Raw genomic sequence first — 19,083 nt, 5'->3', positions numbered from 1 at the left:
CACTCTGGCCAAACCCAACTCTGGGCCAGACTTGACACGACTCTTTTTTTGAGACAGGGTCTATATAGTTCTGAAACTTGCTATGTTGTGTATAGGCGGGACTTGAACTCAGATATGCCTTAAAGGGACGCTCTATCACTCTGTTTTCATGACTCTGTCCCCACTCCAGTAGTGTTGCAGGTACTTCTACTCAGTTCTCCGTAAGACCAAGGCCTTTCCCAGGTCCCACAAGTTGTCAAAACTCCAGGCTTGGTTTTCAACCAGCCTTGAACCTCAAGCCACTGCCATGCTTCTGCCACTCACATGCATTATTAGGCACTAGGAAGACCCAGCTTCCTAGGGGTAGTAGAATTAAGGAAGCTGTGAATAATGTGATTGGTATTTTGTTTCGTAAGAGTGAGACCGATACCACCACTCTCAACTCCCCTTAGCCGGCAACTGTGATGTGTTGGCCAAGCAGAATATTCCTCAGTGAATGAATGTCCACTTCTAGCGGTCCCAGGTTGTGGGCTCCAAGGACGCCTTACGCAGGAAAGTACTTGGCGACACGCTGATGATTAACCAAACCCAGAACACCAGGGAACATGACACAGCGAACCTGGAGAAAGTTGAGCGCCTAGATGGGGACCCACCCCCAGCACACATCCCAGCATGCCCTGCACCGCAGCCTGGGTGGGACTTCCGGTGCAAGCCGCCGGACTTCCGTGACTACCAGAAGCGTGATACGCGTGTGGTCGCCTGGGCGACGAAGCTGGCACTGAATTGTAGAAGGGAGGCCTAGCAGGTGAGAACTGGAGGGCAGCAGCTAGCAGGCGTTGTGTCCAGAAGGGGCAGGACAACCAGCACGGGGAAACCGAGGCCTGGCGTGGCCACGACATTGCTAAAAAGGAAAGCCCGCGTCCGGAGCCCAGCCCAGGTCCTGTAGCTTGGTGAGATGTAGGGCCGGATTTGCACAGCGCTGTGCTCCGAATCGCTGCTCTAACCCGTTGCACGCGCTGCAGCACCAGTTGCCACCCCTGGCTTATCCAATCCAGTCATGAAGGATACACTGGTCCGGAGTTAGGTTATGCCCTTAGAAGGGACAGGCAGAAAAGTGTCTTGTGATGTCAGTAAAGGCGGACAGTGGTTCCCAACTCGGGACTTGAGCGTGCGACTTTTTCTTCCTTCATGTGGACGATGCTGTGGGAAGAGATGGAATTGCTGCTGCCTCAAAACACACGTAACTCTCTCGTTGGAGGCCAGGCATCCAGTGGCAATGGTTATTGCTAGATCTGCAGATCCGACTGCTTCTAGCCAAGTGGTTGACAAACGTTCCCTGTATTTAAGTGAGGAATGTTGTTGAAGGGGATTGTTTTGTTTTAGTCAGTTAAGACTGCTTGCTATCAACTACTTAGTAGGAAGAAGTCAAGCAGGATGTTTCTCTTCATTACTGGGTCTGGGTGTGAACTTGTGTTTGATTTTTGTTTGAAACAGTATCTCACTAACGGTCTGAAATGCAGACATCTACTTAGCTATGCCTCACAAGTGCTGGGATTTAAATTGTGTGCCACCACCCTCAGATTTTTGTTTGTTTAGTTTTATTTTCAAAGATAACATTTCTTTTATAGCCCTGGCTATCCTGGAACTCACTCTGCAGGCTAGGCTGGCCTCAAAGTCAGAGATCCACCTGCCTCTGCCTCCTGATTCTTGGCATTAAAGGCCTGTGCCACTTTGCCGGACTTCTACACCCGTCTTTTTATAATTATTATACTTGTTTATTTACTTGTGTGTATGTGGGTATGCCATGGGGGTAAGGGGAGGTCTCAGGGAAACCTGGAGTAGGGTCTCTTCGCCACTGATTACTGGGACTGAACGCAGGTCATTAGGCCTGGCAGCAAGTGCCTTTACCTGGTGAGCCATTTCACCCACCTGAGCTGGTATTTCCTATAATAGCCTTTCACCCTTCTCTTCCAAATTTCCTTTGCCCTCAGACTTTGCTTACATTGTACCAAAGAAAAGGCCCCCTTTGTACTTTAGCAGATAGTTGCTCAGTGTCAGACAGCCAGGTGCTGTTCTGAAAAGATAGATCATGGAGTAAGCAAAGCCTTGCTCTGACAGTTGGGCATTCAGCACTGTGCAGAGCAGGGCACCTACAGCTCTGTTGATAGGTTTAGATCACAGGGGATGAATGACTGTTGCTCTGCACTTTCTGCACTTGGTGACTAGCGGGGCACCTTAGGGGCACAGAGGCAAGTGTTTTTTACCTGTGCTGGTGGTGGCCTCAGAGAAAGTAGGGTTGTTTTTAGGTGTTGAGTCAAGAGTAGGAGTCCCTGGGTGTGGTGAGAGTGTCATAACTTGTAGGAGTTTACACTCAGGGCAAGCCCAAGCTGACTTCCATCTGGGCCCTCCATTGTCAGCATTTGCCGTCTCCAGCAAGTGTGTCTGAAAGGGATGAGGTCCCGCACACTCAGCTTCTCACGCTTCTTAATACTCTGAAGGCAGGCCGAAGCCATGGACATAGATGCCGAACGAGAGAAGGTAACACAGGAGATCCAGGAGCTCGAAAGGATTCTGTATCCTGGATCCTCCAGCGTCCACTTTGAGGTCTCTGAATCCAGTCTCAGTTCGGACTCTGAAGCAGGTCAGTGTGCCTAGCCTAGCATGGCATGGCTGGGCCAGCCGTGTGACCCTTTAGCTACATGAGGCTGAGAGCTGTTCCATGGTCAGACTCTGTTTCTTGCCCAAACCGTTCTCTGCTCTCACCTCATTTAAGAAAGTTAGTTCCAGTCTCTTGGTCTTAGCTGTCAGGACTGTTGACTGTAGGTGCACATCTACCCCCGCGCCCTCTGGCCCGGGGCCCTCTAGGCAATGGTGGATCCTAGTGGGGAGGGGAAGACCCAGAGTTCAGCCTGTCAGCTTGAATAGTCTCCATGGCCCAGATACCCAGAATTTCTTCCCTGAGCTTCCTGGATAGCTCTCCTGTGGAACCCTGTTATGAGTGTTCATTTTTATCTCTTGCTACCCATGCTCCTACTCTAATATAGTGTGCTTTGCTTGTGTTTCTTATAGATCCTCTGCCTGATGAGGACTTGGAGACTGCCGGTGCCCCCGTCTTGGTAATTGTTGCTTACCAGGCTGGGCTGCCGGGGCATATTTGTTACCACCTTCCACACTGGCCCAAGAGGGCTTTGTTTGCATCCCTGTAGGCTTTTCTACAACTAATGCCTATTTTGTGTGAAAGACAAGCATTACAAAGTATTTACTTATTTGTGTGGTGTGTGAGATGGAATCTAGGGGCCCATTCACACTAGCTTACCCTTTACCACTAAGCTATACCCCTGAACACAATTTATTATCAAAACTAAAGCTTATCCCTAGAAGTAACCACTCAAACAGGCTAGCCACTACAGCTGCTGGCTTGTCCTAAGCTCACAGTCAAAACATCACATGTGAGAGGCAGCCTCTCTGGGACCTGCTCCATAGCCAACCCACTGTGCCTCTAGTTCCCAGTCTAGATGACGGTCACCATGGATGACCTAGGAAAATGTCTGGCAGAGCTCAGCCATGCCAGGGCTGCTAACTATGCCTTGTTCATTTTGCTTACCAAACAAACAAGTACAGAACCCCGTGATATTTAAGGACCACGTGTCTGCTCAGTAGACTGACACAGCTCTGCAGTTGTTGGACATTTGACATTCTCAGGGTTTGACCCTGGTTGCTATGCAGGGAATTTCCTGGCCGATATCTGACACTTGAAGTGCTGGGGATGGGGACACAAACTTGCTGTGAAGTTCAGGCTCCACAGAGATGTCTGTTGTGAAAATGGAAGCTGCTGGCTGTGGTACACCAACCCCGAACCCCTGCATACACTTTACAAGAAGATATGTTGGTTAGAAAAGACACACACCCTCTAGATTGCAGATAATGGCTCTGTGTAACCTCTGCCTCCTTCCAGTAGGGCTCCACATTCAGTGGGTACCAGGGCTGCCTCAGAGCCCCTTGTGGGCTTAGGCTTGAGCTTGGCAACATGAAGGTAGCTGCCTATGTTCCTTCTCTTCATGCTCCATTTCTGGCTCCTAACCAGGAAGAAGAAAGGTCAAGCGAGGGCAGCAATGATGACGAGGACCCCAAGGACAAAGCTCTTCCTGAAGACCCCGAGACCTGTCTGCAGCTAAATATGGTCTACCAGGAGGTGATCCGGGAAAAGCTAGCAGAGGTTAGCCAGTTGCTAGCCCAGAACCAGGAGCAGCAGGTGAGATGGCCTACTCAGCCCCTGTGTAACCCTCCTGGCCCTCAGTGCCCCACAGGGTCAAGTCCCCAGAGCAGGGCTCAGTGAATCTGGTACCAGCTGCTCTCCTTCTCTACCTGGCCCACCGATGGCCTTGCTTTTGTCCCAGGAGGAGATCCTGTTTGATTTGGCTGGGACCAAGTGCCCCAAAGTGAAGGACGCCAAAAGCCTGCCCTCATACATGTACATAGGCCACTTCCTGAAGCCATACTTCAAGGACAAGGTCACTGGAGTGGTGAGTAGTGACGAGCCTTCTCAGCCACTGTCTGAGTGTCCTGGGGGCAAGGGCTCTCTTCTCCACGGCCTGCTGTTAGCACTGGTATGTTCCCTCAGGTCTATGGGGTTAACATGCTCCCTCTTCCTGAAAACTGCTTCATCCTTTGATGAGAATCAAGGCTTCCAACTGGACATTGCCCCCTGGGGTGTGTTTCCCTAAAAGAATCACAACATTTAGCAAGTCAGTAGTATAGATCTCAAACTGCTGATGGCCTTGGATGCCTGCATCTTTCTGGAGTCTCTGGCCACTTCCTTCTCCTGGGTGGGTCATGTCCAGAGTTTTTCACTCAGTAGTAGGTTCTCATACAGAGGTCTTGGGCCTGGCCCTACATGTGGGCAGCACATGAGGCGGCTAGAGAGAAGATTCTGAGTTTCTGTGGGTACCCTGGAGGGTGAGTGTGGTTGGTGTGTCATGTTATAACACTGTACACTCTGACAGGGGCCTCCTGCCAACGAAGAAACTCGGGAGAAGGCTGCCCAGGGAATCAAGGCCTTTGAACAGCTCTTGGTGACTAAGTGTAAGAGTCCAGGCAGGCCTTTGGATGGGCGTCCTCCAACCATGGGAAGCACAGAGGGCATCCCCACAGCCTGGCCTCTTCTAGGCATATGCTATAATTCTCAGGCCTATCTGTGAACTCCTTCAGGACTTTATCACTGGGACTGGCCACTCGACATTTGGCCTTTCCAGTGTTGAGTGGAGTGCGGGCTGAGCCATACATGTAGCCTTCCCAACTCTAGCTATTCTCAAAACACCTAACCCTGAAAGGATACCTTGAGCTAGCCTTTGGGTGGAAGATGGACTCATGGCTGGAAGGGGTTCTGGCTAGCCACCTTACTGGCATCCAGAGATGAAGCCACTCCCTTTCTGGAGCAGGGGGCAGTGGGGATTCAGTGGACATGTATGTCTGTGGAGCAAGCAGAAACCTCATGACATCACATTACTCTCTTCCTCCTCAGGGAAGCACTGGGAGAAAGACTTGCTCCGGAAGTCTGTAGTGAGTGACCGCCTGCAACGCCTGCTTCAGCCCAAGTTACTGAAGTAAGTGTGGAAACAGCATCATAGCCGTTCCCAGAGGGGAGAGCCAGGCGGCCACGAGGCTGGTGAGGTTCATGCTAGATGCTCTGCCTCTTCTGCTGCCCTTTCAGCGCTGTGGTGTCAGTGTCTGTTGATGGGTACACACCATGTGACCATATCGTGTGGTGCTTAGTAGGAGTACGCAGTGAGGAGCACTGTTGTTTGATAGATTGCCAACATCAGTATTGAACACAGAAGTCCAGAAGTGGCTTGTGCCCTCTGGCCCAGCCTAAGAGACATATCAGCTCTGGTGCTGACAACATTAGTGCTCAATACTGACGGTGGGAAAGGCAGTTTTCCTGAAGTCTGAGAGAGCCAGCTCTTCTCTCCCAGATACAAGCAGCTACCACCTGACTGTAAACAACCCGCTCTGGATGCTGCTGTTCTGGTGGTAGGGGTACCCAGAGGTGGGGCCAGGTCTTCCTTTGTGGCAAGGGATCAAGGCAGGAGAGAAAGCACACTCGTATGCGGACTTTCCAACGTTGAGCTGGGAGGCTGGAACAGAAGCAGCCCAGAGAGCAGGGCTCAGCTTACACAGCACATCCCATCCGCAACTCTCCTCCACTCTACCTACCTTGCAGGCTTGAGTACTTACAAGAAAAACAGAGCCGAGTCTCCAGTGAGTTGGAAAAGCAGGCCCTGGAGAAGCAGATTAAGGAAGCAGAGAAGGAAATTCAGGACATCAAGTAAGCTGGGCTGTCTGGGTCCTGGGAAGAGCCTCAGCCTTGCATGGTACCAGCTCCTTGTCCTCTGCTTTAGCCAGCTCCCAGAGGAAGCTTTGTTGGGGAACCGGCTGGACAGCCACGACTGGGAGAAGATTTCCAATGTTAACGTAAGTTAGGAAGACCTGGGAGCCCACTGCTCTAGGAGTGCTTCTAAGCCAAGTGTGGTGGGAGCTTGGTGGTGAAGCCTCACCATCCCTTGTGCCTTAAGCCATTACAACGTCTCCAGTCCAATATGCTTGGCAGTTAGAAGTGGCAAAGGATTTCATGGGACCCTCCCCAGCTGAAAAGGTCCCACTCTTGAGATAGACAGTCTTCAATACTGTTTGGCTGCACAAATGAGTCCACTTGCTTCATGGCCACAGAAGCCACTGGTTGGCAGACAGTGACAATTCAGCCAGGAGCTATCTGCTTGGCACCAGCCACCCCTCTGAAAGCTGTGTTCTTGTGGGTGTAGTTTGAAGGAGCCCGCAGCGCAGAAGAGATCCAGAAGTTCTGGCAGAGCTCTGAGCATCCAAGCATCAATAAGAAGGAGTGGAGCACAGAGGAAGTAGAGAGGCTAAAGACCATCGCTGCCTCACACGGCCACCTCGAGTGGCACTTGGTTGCAGAGGAACTCGGGGTAAGGACTAGGACCTAGGAGACCTTAGAAGGCTGGGAAGACATGGGCTTCTGGACTTGGGTGGTACTCAGTCTCATACTGTGTAATTTGGTACACATGGCAAGCATTAGGAATTGTTTGACAAATTGTGCTTTTAAAGAAATTTGCCTCTTTCATTTTTTAACTTTAAATTCTATCTTGTCTGTGAAAATGTCACCATTTACCCCAAACTCTTGACACCTCTCCTGCTTCAGGATTCTGATGGGATTAACAACAGAACTGTCTATGGCCAAGTTTTCTTTCTATAAGCCATAGAGTCCTCTCTGAGCTGCTACTGTCCTGGGTCCCAGCCATGGCCTAGCAAGCTATCACCTGATAGGAGCCTGGAAGAGGAGAGTTGCCTGTGGCTCAGGCCCACCTGTCTCCTAGAAGCGCTCAGGTCTCCTGGCAGGCTGTTCTGGGTATTTCTGCTTGCGCCAGGTGAAGCCCAGTAATGCCCATTTGTTTCTATCTGGCCTTGGGAAGACGAGCCGCAGTGCCTTCCAGTGTCTGCAGAAATTCCAGCAGTACAACAAAGCCCTGAAACGCAAGGAGTGGACAGAAGAGGAAGACCACATGCTCACCCAGCTGGTCCAAGAGATGCGTGTTGGAAACCATATCCCATACCGCAGGAGTAAGCCCACCACATCCAATAGTATCTTCCAGTTCATTGAGCTGCTCCAAGCCCTGGCGGCTTGAGGCCCCAGGTGCCTGGAAGCAGAGACTTGCAGAAGAGTTTACAGTTAAACTAGGGAGAAGTTGGGGAGGGGAGGTCCTGGTGACAGAGTAACTCTTCCCTATAGCTTCTGGGAGGACCCCGTCCCTGCTTATTGGCTGTATAGGATGGATGAATCCCAGTCTTTCTGTTCCCAGTTGTCTACTTCATGGAAGGGAGAGACTCCATGCAGCTGATCTACCGTTGGACCAAGAGCTTAGATCCCAGCCTGAAAAGGGGATTCTGGGCCCCAGAGGAAGATGCTGTAAGTTCGGCACCCAGAGAAAACTGTTCCGGGAAGTTCGCCTGGTAGTCCTGAGTGCAGTCATATGCCCTTCTTAGCTGAGAGACCTCAGGGTGGGGAGGGTATGGCTGTCTCGTGGACCTTCTTTCTGTTTACTTCTTTACTGCAGAAATTGCTTCAAGCTGTTGCCAAGTATGGGGCGCAGGACTGGTTTAAAATCCGGGAAGAGGTGCCAGGTAGGAGCGATGCCCAGTGCAGAGACCGGTGAGTTGCCCGCACTGGCTGAGGGAGCGACTTGCCTGAGTCACATTTCTGTAGGCAGGCTAGGTGACAGTGGCCCAGAGTGATATGTCCACAGGGGCTTTTCGAACTGGGGCTGGCACTGTTAGGAAGCAGGACTTCGATAATTCTGTTGTCTACCAGGAATTAAATGCTAGTGGTGACTCTTGCAGATGTCCTCCCAAACTGCTAGTGGGAAGGGCTCCTTCCAGAGAGGATCTCTCCTCTCTACTTTCTGTCAGTGATTTGTTCAGACGTATTTCAGTTTACCTTGTTAATGTAAACCATACTGATCACCCTACAAAGAATTTACACTCAGCAGCCCTGCAGAATCCCATTCAAAACAGGCAAAGGTCTTCAGCAAACTTGTCCCAGAGATGCACAAGTAGCCAAAGGCCATGAAAAGATGCTCAGTCATGTATTTCAGGAATGCAAGTCAGAATCACACTGAAGGGGCTGGAGAGATGGCTCAGTGGTTAAGAGCACCAACTGCTCTTCCAGAGGTCCTGAGTTCAAATCCCAGCAACCACATGGTAGCTCACAACCATCTGTAATGAGATCTGATGCCCTCTTCAATGGTAGATTACTGTAGCTGTCTGTCTGAAGACAGCTACAGTGTACTTATATATAAAAATAAATCTTTTTTTAAAAAAAAAAAACTAAACTAAAACATTTCATACGTGTAGGGAAATTGTTTTAACCTTCTTTTTTTTTTTTTTTTTTTTTTCTTTTTTTCGGAGCTGGGGACCGAACCCAGGGCCTTGCGCTTGCTAGGCAAGCGCTCTACCACTGAGCTAAATCCCCAACCCCTGGGAAATTGTTTTAAAACACAGAAACACAGTAACAAGTATTCCTAGGGCACAGATCACAGCCTCCACAAAAACCAGACCACGGGGCAGCATTGTGCTAGGCCAGAATAGTCTATACCTGCAAAACTCATGTCCCAGGAGTCCCAGGAGTTTGTATATTGGACAAGAATGTTTGTAGAACATCCTTCATTGTCAGGAAGAAAGTGTGGGGTACAAATTTGGAGTCCTGGCATTTGCAGGGAAAGTCATTCTTTTTTTTTTTTTTTTTTTTTTTTTTTTTTCGGTTCTTTTTTTCGGAGCTGGGGACCGAACCCAGGGCCTTGCGCTTCCTAGGCAAGCGCTCTACCACTGAGCTAAATCCCCAACCCCGGGAAAGTCATTCTTATAGATGCTCTGTGATACATTTGGATAAGCCTTGAGAACATTCTGAATATTTGGGCAAATATTTATAAAGATGCCCAAGGAATATCCTTGGGTCAGGAATGACTCTTGCGTTTGGCTTTTGGAAGAACTGCCAGACTTTGTGCAAAAAGTCTCTATTTTGTGCTCTCCCAAGCAGCATGTGAGGCTTGTGGCTGCACCCTTCCAAGTGCTGTGGATGGACTCTCTAAGTGTCACCTCACAACAGCCCCTCATGGCTGACTGAGGAGCCTCATTGCTTGTGCCTGCTGGCTTCCTACATGTATACATCTCCTTGGAAAAACATCTGTCAGGATCATTCCCTGGTTTAAATTACCTGTCTTTGGATTACTGACTTTTACATGTTCAGAGTGCAAGTCCCTAGTCAGATGCAGTATCTGCAGACACTCTAGTCAATGGCTCTCCTCTCCTTTCTTTACAAGAGGCCTTAAAGTGGTGGTTCTCAACCTGTGGGTCTCAAACCCTTGGTGGGGAGGGTGTTAGATGACCCTTTCATCGGCATCACCATCAGAAACACATAATTACATTATAATTCATAACAGTAGCAAAATTAGTTATGAAGTAGCAATAAAAATAGTTTTATGGTTAGGGATCACCATGTCATGAGGAACTGTGTTAAAGGGTCACAGTGTCAGGAAGGTGGAGAACCCCGCCTTAAAGCAGACAGTTTTGAAAAGTGCCGGTGGGCAGTGGTGGCTCATGACTAATCCCAGCACTCAGGAAGCAGAGGCAGGAGGATCTCTGTAGGCTAGACTGGTCTACACAACAGTTTCAAGACAGACAGAGCTATACAGAGAAACCCTGTCTCAAGGTAATTTTTGATGAAGTCCATCTTGTTTTTGTTTTTGTTTTTGTTTTTGCTTGTTGTGACATTATCCTAAGAAATCACTTAGAAGGCTGGAGAGCAGTGAAGGGAGTCTTAGTATCTAAAGTGTCCCTGTTTGCACACAATTTTAGCTACATCAGAAGATTACATTTCAGTTTGAAGAAGGGACGGTGGGATGCAAAAGAAGAACAACAGCTGATCCAGTTAATAGAAAAATATGGCGTCGGTGAGTTATTGGACTGCCTGCTGCTGCTGACTCTGGTCATACTGCTCTCGGATCCCGGGCTGTCCTCCTGGGGGTGGGGGAGAGGACGAGGGTGGAATCCAGGACCTCACTACAGCTAAGTAAGCCGCCAAACCCCAGCCCCCCGCCCCCCTCCCGCCCACTGCAAACATAAATATTCATACAGAAAGCTGGGAAACCAGACCAAGTGGTGCACACCTTTAATCCTGGCACTCGGGAGGCGTGTGCAAGCCGTGTATTCAAACACATTGACTGGGTCCAGCTCCAGTCCTTTGTGACTTGCATTTGTTGTATTTCTCAACTTTTTTTTTTTTTTTTTTTTTTGGAGCTGGGGACCGAACCCAGGGCCTTGCGCTTCCTAGGTAAGCGCTCTACCACTGAGCTAAATCCCCAGCCCCTCAACTTTTTACTATAGGGCAAAGAGCTAAGTGTGGCCAAATCTTGCTGACACCTCCTCAGGAAAAAAGCTAAATAGGATTCAGGGACTTGCAAAACACAAGGAAATTTTATCACCTGTTGTCTACTACCCTAGAAGTGTAACGTGTCCCTCTGCAGGACCAGGCACAAAGAGTTGGCGACATCTCTTTAGAGCCTGTGTGCAGCAGATGCACAGGGCCTGCAGTGACTCTCCCTTCCGACCTGTGTGTACCAGAACTTCCTCAGGAGCTGGTCAGCTTGAGTTCACATGCTGACAAGCATAGCTGCTCTGGCCAAGCACAGGAGGGAAGCCCATCCTGATGACCTAGCCTCTGTCCTAGAGGCTGGTCTACTGCGGCTGTCTTTGCAGGTCACTGGGCAAGAATAGCTTCTGAACTGCCCCATCGGTCAGGCTCCCAGTGTCTGAGCAAGTGGAAAATCTTGGCCAGGGTGAGACATTTGTTTGCTTTCTTTGTGCTTTGCTTGAGCCCAGCTAAGAGCCTGTCAAGAGTGCTTGGGCAAGATGAGATGTAGTGGTGGTTGGGAGGGGAGTGCAAAGGTTCTGCTCTCTGCATGTCCTTACTCGTGTTTCAGGGACCTCTCCATAGGGTGCTCTGTTTCTGTTATCTGTATGCCTGGGTGTCTGAGACCTGAAGTAGTCTATTCCTCCCCTCAGAAGAAACAGCATCTCCAGAAGAGGCGAGGGCAGAGGTCCCGTCACAGTAGCCAGTGGAGTTCCTGTAGCAGCAGCAGCAGCAGCAGCAGCAGTGGCAGTGAGGACTATGGCGGTGGCAGCAGCAGCAGCAGCAACAGCAGTGAAGACTCAGAGGTAGAACTGGAGGAGCCTTTGCAGAATAGCAGAGCATTGGCTCCTCAACAGTACAGCGTGCCAGACATCGACCTGTGGGTTCCTACCAGACTGATCGACAGCCGGTCACAGAGAGAGGAGACAGGGTGCTACCCAGTACACCCTGCTGTCTCCTGCCGTACTCAAAATCACCACAAGGAAGGTTCTACCGTAGTCTCTGCTCCTGAGAGAAACCAGATGCAGGAGTGCTGTGAGACCCACAGCACTGTTCCCAGAGGAGTCCAGTCCCTGCACTCCTCAGACACTCACGGAGCAAGTGTGAAGGAGCCAGCCTGCAAGGTAGGCCCCGGTACAGCCTAGAATGTGAGCAAGGGGAGTGGTGGGTGCCCTGTGCTCTTAGTGGTCACCAAGGCTGACACTCTGGACAGCTCGGCAGTTTGGTTTCTGATCTGGCAAAAGCTTTGTCCTTTCATTCACTAGAATTGTTGCTTAGGGTTGGTTTCAGAGTTGTGCAATAGCAGTGGCCTTCATAAGAGCTGCAGCCTCCATTGTCTCCTAGTCATTTGCTTTAAAGGTTGTAAGGATATCTGCCTCAAGGCACATCTGAGTGGGCAGTTCCTCACCTCCAACTGCCGTGAGTTCCCGGAGGTGTCCTTGGGTAGTGTCAGTCCAACTTGCCTGCATCTTCCTGGTCCCCTCTGGACTGCACAGGCTGCTCTGCTGCTCTGCACTGGGGATTGCTGGAGAGACAGTGCAGTCAGCTCAGCCATGGTCCTGCCTGCCGTGGGAGCCAGAGCATCTCCCTTAGAGAGGGAGCTAAGCCAGGCCCTACTTGAGGACCATATTAACCTTACCCCAGAGTGCTTTCCCACATAGCAAGTGGGGTTAAACCTGCACAATGGCAGGTCTGTACCAGATCCTGCTGTAGCCAGCCAGCCAGCCTCACAGGGTCTCTCTTGATGTACAGCATGTGTTGAAAGTGCCCCTAGAGAAAATGCTGACGTTAATCAGTACTCGTCCCACCACCCAGAGCCACACACTGGTGAAGGAAAGACGGAGGCAGCCACCTCTGCCTAATTCACGCTCAGGGTCTGACCCTGGTAACAGTATGGCTGGGCCCCATCTACGGCGGCTGTGGCATGGAACTTTCCAGAATAAGCAGAGACGCAAGAGACAGGCTCTACATCGAAGGCTCCTGAAGCACAGGCTCCTGCTGGCTGTGATACCCTGGGTGGGTGACATCAACCTGGCTTGCACACAAGCTGTCCAGAGACCTGCAGCTGTACAGACTCAAGGTACTACCTACCCTGGGCTCTTTGGGGAACTTATTGGAGCCGGGGTGGGAGCAGGCACCACTCCTTACTGATCCACAGCAGAGTAGGCTGATCGGGTCCTTTCAGGGGCATTCCTCAAAAGTGAGAGTGAACAGTGAAACAAGGGGCAGCCAGATTTGGGGTAATGGTAAGATTTGGGGCCCTACTCTACCCTTTGATGTAGTATGGAGCTTCTAAGGCAGCTCTGCCTTCCTCTGCCTTGGGGATCCTTTTCGAGGGGAGCTTCAAAACTGGTGTCCATTTGCCCTTGTCCTCTAGCTGACAGCATCAGGATGCAGCTGGAGTGTGCACGCCTGGCCAGCACTCCAGTGTTCACATTGTTTATTCAGGTAAGCCCTAGCAGGGTGCTGTCTGCTTTGCTGTCCTGGTGAGAATGTGAGGCTTATGTGGGTCACACATTGGGGTCATTACGTCGCCTCCTGTAGTCTGCAGCTTTCAGCAGATTGATGTGAGAGGAATCTTTGGCTCTTCGGCATTTGCCATCTTTTGAGTTAAACAGTGACTTAGAGCTGAGATAAGCACCCAGGCCCAGGTCTAAGATAAGGAGGAGGCAGGCTTGGGACATGGTAGGATCCTGTGTTGCCAGGGACAGCAGCATGGAGCCCAAGTCCAGGCTAGAGGCCATGAAACTGTCATGACTTCCCTGGGCAGTCAGAGGCTTGAGGAGTATGGATCTGCTCCTGAAACAGCCACCATTAGGCCTACTTCCCGTCTCCTTGACCATCTTTGGGCCTGGTCCAGTGCAGGGTGGAGCAGGGAGGCTCTTATTCTCAGATCTCTCAGCTGTTGCAGATTGATACTGCGGGCTGCATGGAGGTGGTTCAAGAGAGGAAAACCCAGCCACCTGCACTGCTCCAGCCTGGCACCCGGAACACCCAGCCACATCTCCTGCAGGTAACATACAGAACAAGAAGTGAGGACAAATGGGGTACGGTGGCATACGCTTTTAATCCCAGGAGGCAGAAACAGGCAGATGTCTATGAGTTCAAAATCAACCTAGTCTACGTAGCAGGTTTTAAGCCAGCTGGGGCCACATGAGACCCTGACTCAAAAAAGAAGTAAGAACAAGAACGGCCCATCCCTGTCCCAGAGTGGTCCAGGTTCAGTGTCTCAGTCCTTCCTTGGAGGGGCAGTTCCTAGACATTTCCATAGAACAGTGTTGCCTCCCTGAGAACAGCCTCTGCCATATCATCTCAGGGAGTCCTATCTGTGTGAGCAGCCCCATGGGCGACCTGATTAGAGCCTGAGGCAGGTACCAGGTAGGCTGTGGGTGGGCAGGTGGGCTGGCTGACACAAGCCCTGGTCAGTCTCTGTAGGTCACTAATACCATCTAGTCTAGGAACCAAACTCATGAGCTTAGTCTGGGCAGACAGTGAACCAAAACAGAACTCTGGTTCGCATAGCCCAGAGTCCCCACACTGTCCCACGGTAACCTGATGAGCTATGGTCAGGCAGCTTTTAGTGGCACTGTGTGGAAGGCCTACGGCAGCAGCTGTCCTTTCCCAGGCCCCCCAAGCTCAGTGCAGATGGAGCCCCAGAGTTGGGTGCTGAGTGGGAAGAAGTGCTGGGGTCCAGCAGAGATCCTGCAGTCTGACTCTTCTCTTTACAGGCGTCCTCTAATGCCAAGAACAACACAGGTACCTCATGCCACTTCTGTCTCTCTCATGGGGGGACATGCCATGCATCTGAGCCACAACCTTAGCAGCACAGCCAATGGCCCTGAGAATAAGCTAGAAAGGCCTGAAACTGCTTGGGTATTCCTTTCACCTTTGGGCTGTCACTGGGGGCTTGAGGGGGCTATGCTGCGTCATATTAGGGTTCAGGTTTTAAGCATGCTAGAGGTTTAGAAGCCAGTCTCTCATAGTCGGGCAGCCTCTGGCATCTGCTGCCCTCTCTGTGAACAGAGTGCCTTGGGTTGGGGGCCCATGAGGTGAGCTGGAGCCCATGTGGGGTTGCTGGTGTTCCTGGGCACGGAGCCTGAAGTTCTCATCAAGCTACTTATCTCTTCCCTTAGGCTGCCTTCTTCCAGGCATGCTGGATGAGCAAACTGCAAAGAGAACCAGCCAGAAAGGGCGTCCACGGCTGGGGTCCTGCAAGGCAGAGGCTACTCCCTTCCAAGTTCCTGTGGCAGCCCCACGTGGCCTCCGGCCAAAGCCTAAGACTGTATCTGAGCTGCTGAGGGAGAAGCGGCTCCGTGAGTCCCATGCCAAGAAGGCCACTCAGGCTCTCACTGCCCTCAGCAGCCAGCTGCTGGTCTCCTCACCTGTGCTCCTCCAGCCCCCTCTGCTGCCAGCTGCCCGCGGTTCCCCAGTCGTGGGCCCTGCAGCATCCAGTGTAGAACTCTCTGTACCTGTGGCCCCAGTGATGGTCAGTTCAAGTCCTTCTGGCTCCTGGCAGGTCGGTGGGATCTCAGCCACAGACAAACAGCCCCCCAACCTACAAACCATTCCCCTAAATCCCTCCCACAAAGGGACCCAGATTGCAGCCCCTGCTGCTTTTAGGAGCCTAGCCTTAGCCTCTGGGCACGTCTCCACAGGCTGCCCCCTGAATACTCTAGGACAAACCTCTACCACATCCCAGAAGCAGAGCCTGCCCAAGGTCCTGCCCATTCTCCCAGCAGCCCCCAGCCTCACTCAGCTGTCTGTGCAACCCCTCAGTCTGCCACCAGTTCTTAACCCACCTGCAAGTGGGCAGCCCCCGGCAACCAAGTCCAGCCTGCCTGTTAGCTGGGTTCTCACAACTCAGAAGCTGCTCTCTGTCCAAGTGCCAGCCGTGGTGGGCCTCCCCCAGCCAGTGACGACCCCTGAGACCATAGGACTACAAGCGAAACAGCTACCTTCCCCTTCCAAGACTCCTGCTTTTCTGGGACAGCCTCCAGCTAGCACAGACACAGAACCCAAAGGACCTCAGGGCCAGGAGACACCACCCACACCTGGGCCTGAAAAGAAGGCTTTGGACTTAAGCCTGCTTTCCCAGGAAAGTGAGGCGGCCATCTTGACATGGCTGACGGGGAGCCAAGGTGCTTGTGTGCCCCCACTGGGAAGCAGGATGTCCTATCACCCCCCTTCCCTGTGCAGCTTGCGAGCACTGTCCAGCCTCCTCCTCCATAAAAAGGACTTGGAGCAGAAGGCTTCCTCTCTGGTGGCCGGCCAGGCAGCTGGGGCCCAACCTGAGCCCAAGGCTGGAGCCCTACAAGCTTCCCTGGAGCTGGTACAGAGGCAATTCCAGAACAACCCAGCCTACCTCCTGCTAAAGACTCGTTTCCTGGCCATCTTCTCCCTTCCTGCATTCCTGGCCACTCTGCCCCCCAACAGTGTTCCTACCACCCTATCACCAGCCATGGCTGTGGGTTCTGAGAGTGACAGTGAAGACTTTGGTGACCTGGAGCCGAGGGACGGGGCTACGCAGCTGGACTGCATGGCCTGCAGAGTGCGAGCAAACCTGGTGGCCCCAGACCCTGTGCAGGTACGGACGCTGGGCTGCAGCCCCACTTTGGCAACAGGCAGAGGCCGGCAGTGCCATGTTTGCTTGTATGTTTGGCCTGCTGGGAGCGGTGAGCTGGGCAGGTGGAAGTTGTATAAAAGAGAAGGCTGTGGGTTTCTGAAGGAAGAGGAAGTGTGTCCCATCTGCCCAGTTGGGAAAGGGCTTCTTAACAAAAGTTGCCTCTCCTGGGCTGGGCATAGCAGGAGAGGGAGGCAGCCTTCTAATATGGCATACCCCACCCCACACACCTAAACTCAAGGGAGACCGGCCTGACACATGACCGTGGGGTGGGCTCAGGGTACAATGAATGGGTCAGTTGCCCTTGTTCCTGCTCTTGTGGGGACAGAGTTCCTCTCAGACATCTCTCGCTCACAGAGCTTGCCTGGCAAGACAGTCTTTCCCATAGGAGCCTAGGGACAAGATGTCTGGCCCCAATGAGTCCTACCAAGGCTCCTCCCTTGCAGAGGTTAGATATGTGGAGCCTTCTCACAGCTGTCACTCCTTTCCTGGCGGTGCTACCCTAGTTCCAGGGTGACCTGGGAATCTCTAGGATATATTCCTGCCTCTGCCTCCATCGGCCTGCACCTCAGAGCAAGAGGTGGCTCTCATGAATTTTAATGTTGGAGACCCTCCCTGAGGGGCAAACCTGCAGAAAGCTAGGACCTAGTGTCTCCCATGTAACTGTCCTGGGGGAGCAGCTGCCTGTCCCTGATGTTAGCATCGGGGTGGTAGTGGGGGCTGTCCTCAGGCCTCCCTTCCCATCCCTACCTGCTAGAGTCACTCTCATCTCCCCTGGCCTGGCTTTTTTGATGTTTCAGAGAGCTCCAAGTCCCAGTGCAGTGTCTGCTCCCTCCCACCTGGATGCTTCTGATGACCTCGATGACCTTGACGTGCTCAGGACTCGTCATGCTCGGCATTCCCGGAAATAGAGGTTGCTCTGAGCAGCAAGGTGAGTCCTGTGGAGGCTGCCATCCTGCAACCAAGAAGAGGCAGAGTTCTGCCCACGCTGGGATATCAAGTCTGAAGGCCGGGCCATAGGGATACTTGATGCTCCCTGTCCTCTGTCCTTCCCTGCCTGAAGCAAGCTCCATGTCGCCCAGGGTGCCTCTTGGCCTTGGCACTACTCCCCTCTGCCTGAGGGTGTCAGCTCGCAAAAGCACTCTCTCTGATGGCTTTTCAGAGGTGGCACTGCTGACTCAATGTAAGTCTTGGTGTCTTCACCACATGCAGCCCATGAGCATAATTCCCTGCAGTTTCTCTGACCACAAACCCAGGCTGTATACCTTGCTTTCATTGTTGGGTCCCTGGATCTAAGTCGGCAGATAAGCAAGGAAGCCGATGGGACTGAGAGGTGGAGCCACCATAGGCTGAGCTGTCTATCCTCACAGCAGTGCCAGCTTAGTCCTTGCCGTTCCCCAGCACCGTCTGCAGTCTGTCTCCATGTCTAGGGCCTGGTGGACTGCAGGCACTATCAAGAATATTCCTGTGTTGCAGGACAAGGACTCAAGGGATCCAGAAACCCAGGCTTATACCAGGCAAGAGGCAGGGCCCAAGCCTGACCAGAAGCCCACAGCCCTCTGCAAGAAGACGGGAGGCCAGAAAGCTGCAGACTAAGCTGTGCAGCAGCAGCAGCAGCTGTGGGATAGCAGTGGTCATGTGATCACAGGCTTAACTGTTAGCAAACGCCGATCCACATGTGTGAAGGAATAAAGTAATGCCCGTTTCTCACTTCCAAAGCAATGTATAGCATGTTGTGGTTTTGTCTAGTGCTGGGATGTGACTGTCAGTTCTGGGAGCCTCTCACACCCTTTGCTGCCCACACAGCCTATGGAGCCAGCACTTCACCAGAGAGCAGAGAGAATGGAAAAATAGTCCTTCCCATTTCAAGAAAATGTCAGGCTGACTCAGTGGTTAATTAAGAGCACTGATTGCTCTTCCAGAGGTTCTGACTTCTATCTCCAGCATGGTGGATCATAACCATCTATAGTGGGATCTGATACCCTCTTCTGGCACTCAGGTGTACATGCAGAGAGAGCACTCATATACATTAAATAAATAAGTCTTTGAAAAAGAAAAAAAAAGGAACTATGTCAATTGGCCCCCCACCACCAGGCAAGGTCCCTGGAACCAGCACCCATCCCAGACAGCAGCACCTCTCCCTCCTGACTGTCTCTCCCTTTTAAAAAAAAATTAGGGGTTGGGGATTTAGCTCAGTGGTAGAGCGCTTGCCTAGGAAGCGCAAGGCCCTGGCTTCGGTCCCCAGCTCCGGGAAAAAAAAAAAACCAAAAAAAAAAATTATTTGTTTTATGTGTATGAGTACACTGTTGCTCTCTTCAGACACACCAGAAGAGGGAATCGGGTCCCTTTACAGACAGTTGTGAGCCACCAGGTAGTTGCTGGGAATTGAACTCGGGGCCTCTGGAAGAGCAGTCAGCACTCTTAACCACTGAGCCATCTCTCCGGCCCTGTCTCCTTTTTTCTTAGACACTATTATCGTGACACCAGTCCTAAGCCCTTGGCTCTC

The 19,083-nt window shown here is 51.8% G+C and overlaps 1 protein-coding gene and 1 long non-coding RNA gene across 4 annotated transcripts; one reads left to right on the top strand and one right to left on the bottom strand.

Moving 5' to 3' along the window:
* The first annotated feature begins 696 nt into the window (after window positions 1–696).
* Snapc4 (small nuclear RNA activating complex, polypeptide 4) lies at window positions 697–18,299 on the top strand. Of its 3 annotated transcripts, none has more exons than XM_087652951.1 (23): window positions 697–784; window positions 2,482–2,620; window positions 3,049–3,095; window positions 4,064–4,231; window positions 4,377–4,502; window positions 4,983–5,061; window positions 5,501–5,582; window positions 6,200–6,304; window positions 6,378–6,450; window positions 6,798–6,962; window positions 7,467–7,614; window positions 7,854–7,960; window positions 8,109–8,203; window positions 10,405–10,499; window positions 11,305–11,384; window positions 11,611–12,081; window positions 12,773–13,037; window positions 13,335–13,405; window positions 13,860–13,970; window positions 14,686–14,713; window positions 15,091–16,541; window positions 17,378–17,508; window positions 18,054–18,299. In XM_087652951.1, the coding sequence occupies exons 2-22, from the start codon at window positions 2,491–2,493 to the stop codon at window positions 17,486–17,488; spliced, it is 4,008 nt and encodes a 1,335-aa protein (XP_087509077.1). In that variant the 5' UTR covers window positions 697–784; window positions 2,482–2,490; the 3' UTR covers window positions 17,489–17,508; window positions 18,054–18,299.
* Window positions 10,002–13,964, bottom strand: LOC148006409 (uncharacterized). Its single transcript, XR_015684202.1, has 2 exons — window positions 10,921–13,964; window positions 10,002–10,818 (listed from the first exon to the last, which is right to left on the bottom strand). It is a non-coding gene; the product is annotated as an uncharacterized LOC148006409 (long non-coding RNA).
* Window positions 18,300–19,083: the final 784 nt, after the last annotated feature.

This window comes from Rattus norvegicus, chromosome 3 (assembly GCF_021556685.1).
Source record: "Rattus norvegicus strain SHRSP/BbbUtx chromosome 3, alternate assembly SHRSP_T2T, whole genome shotgun sequence".
Classification (NCBI taxonomy): domain Eukaryota; kingdom Metazoa; phylum Chordata; class Mammalia; order Rodentia; family Muridae; genus Rattus; species Rattus norvegicus.
Note: the sequence above shows the minus strand (reverse complement) of the source record. Positions and strands in the feature narration are given on the sequence as shown.

What these genes read in the sequence shown, in the direction of transcription:
- Snapc4 (XM_087652951.1), top strand. Translation starts at nt 2,491, where the DNA reads ATGGACATAGATGCCGAACGAGAGAAGGTAACACAGGAGATCCAGGAG. An exon ending in ACAGCTCTTGGTGACTAAGT is followed by an intron (nt 5,062 to 5,500) that starts GTAAGAGTCCAG and finishes CTTCCTCCTCAG; the next exon opens with GGAAGCACTGGGAGAAAGAC. An exon ending in TGTTCACATTGTTTATTCAG is followed by an intron (nt 13,406 to 13,859) that starts GTAAGCCCTAGC and finishes CAGATCTCTCAG; the next exon opens with CTGTTGCAGATTGATACTGC.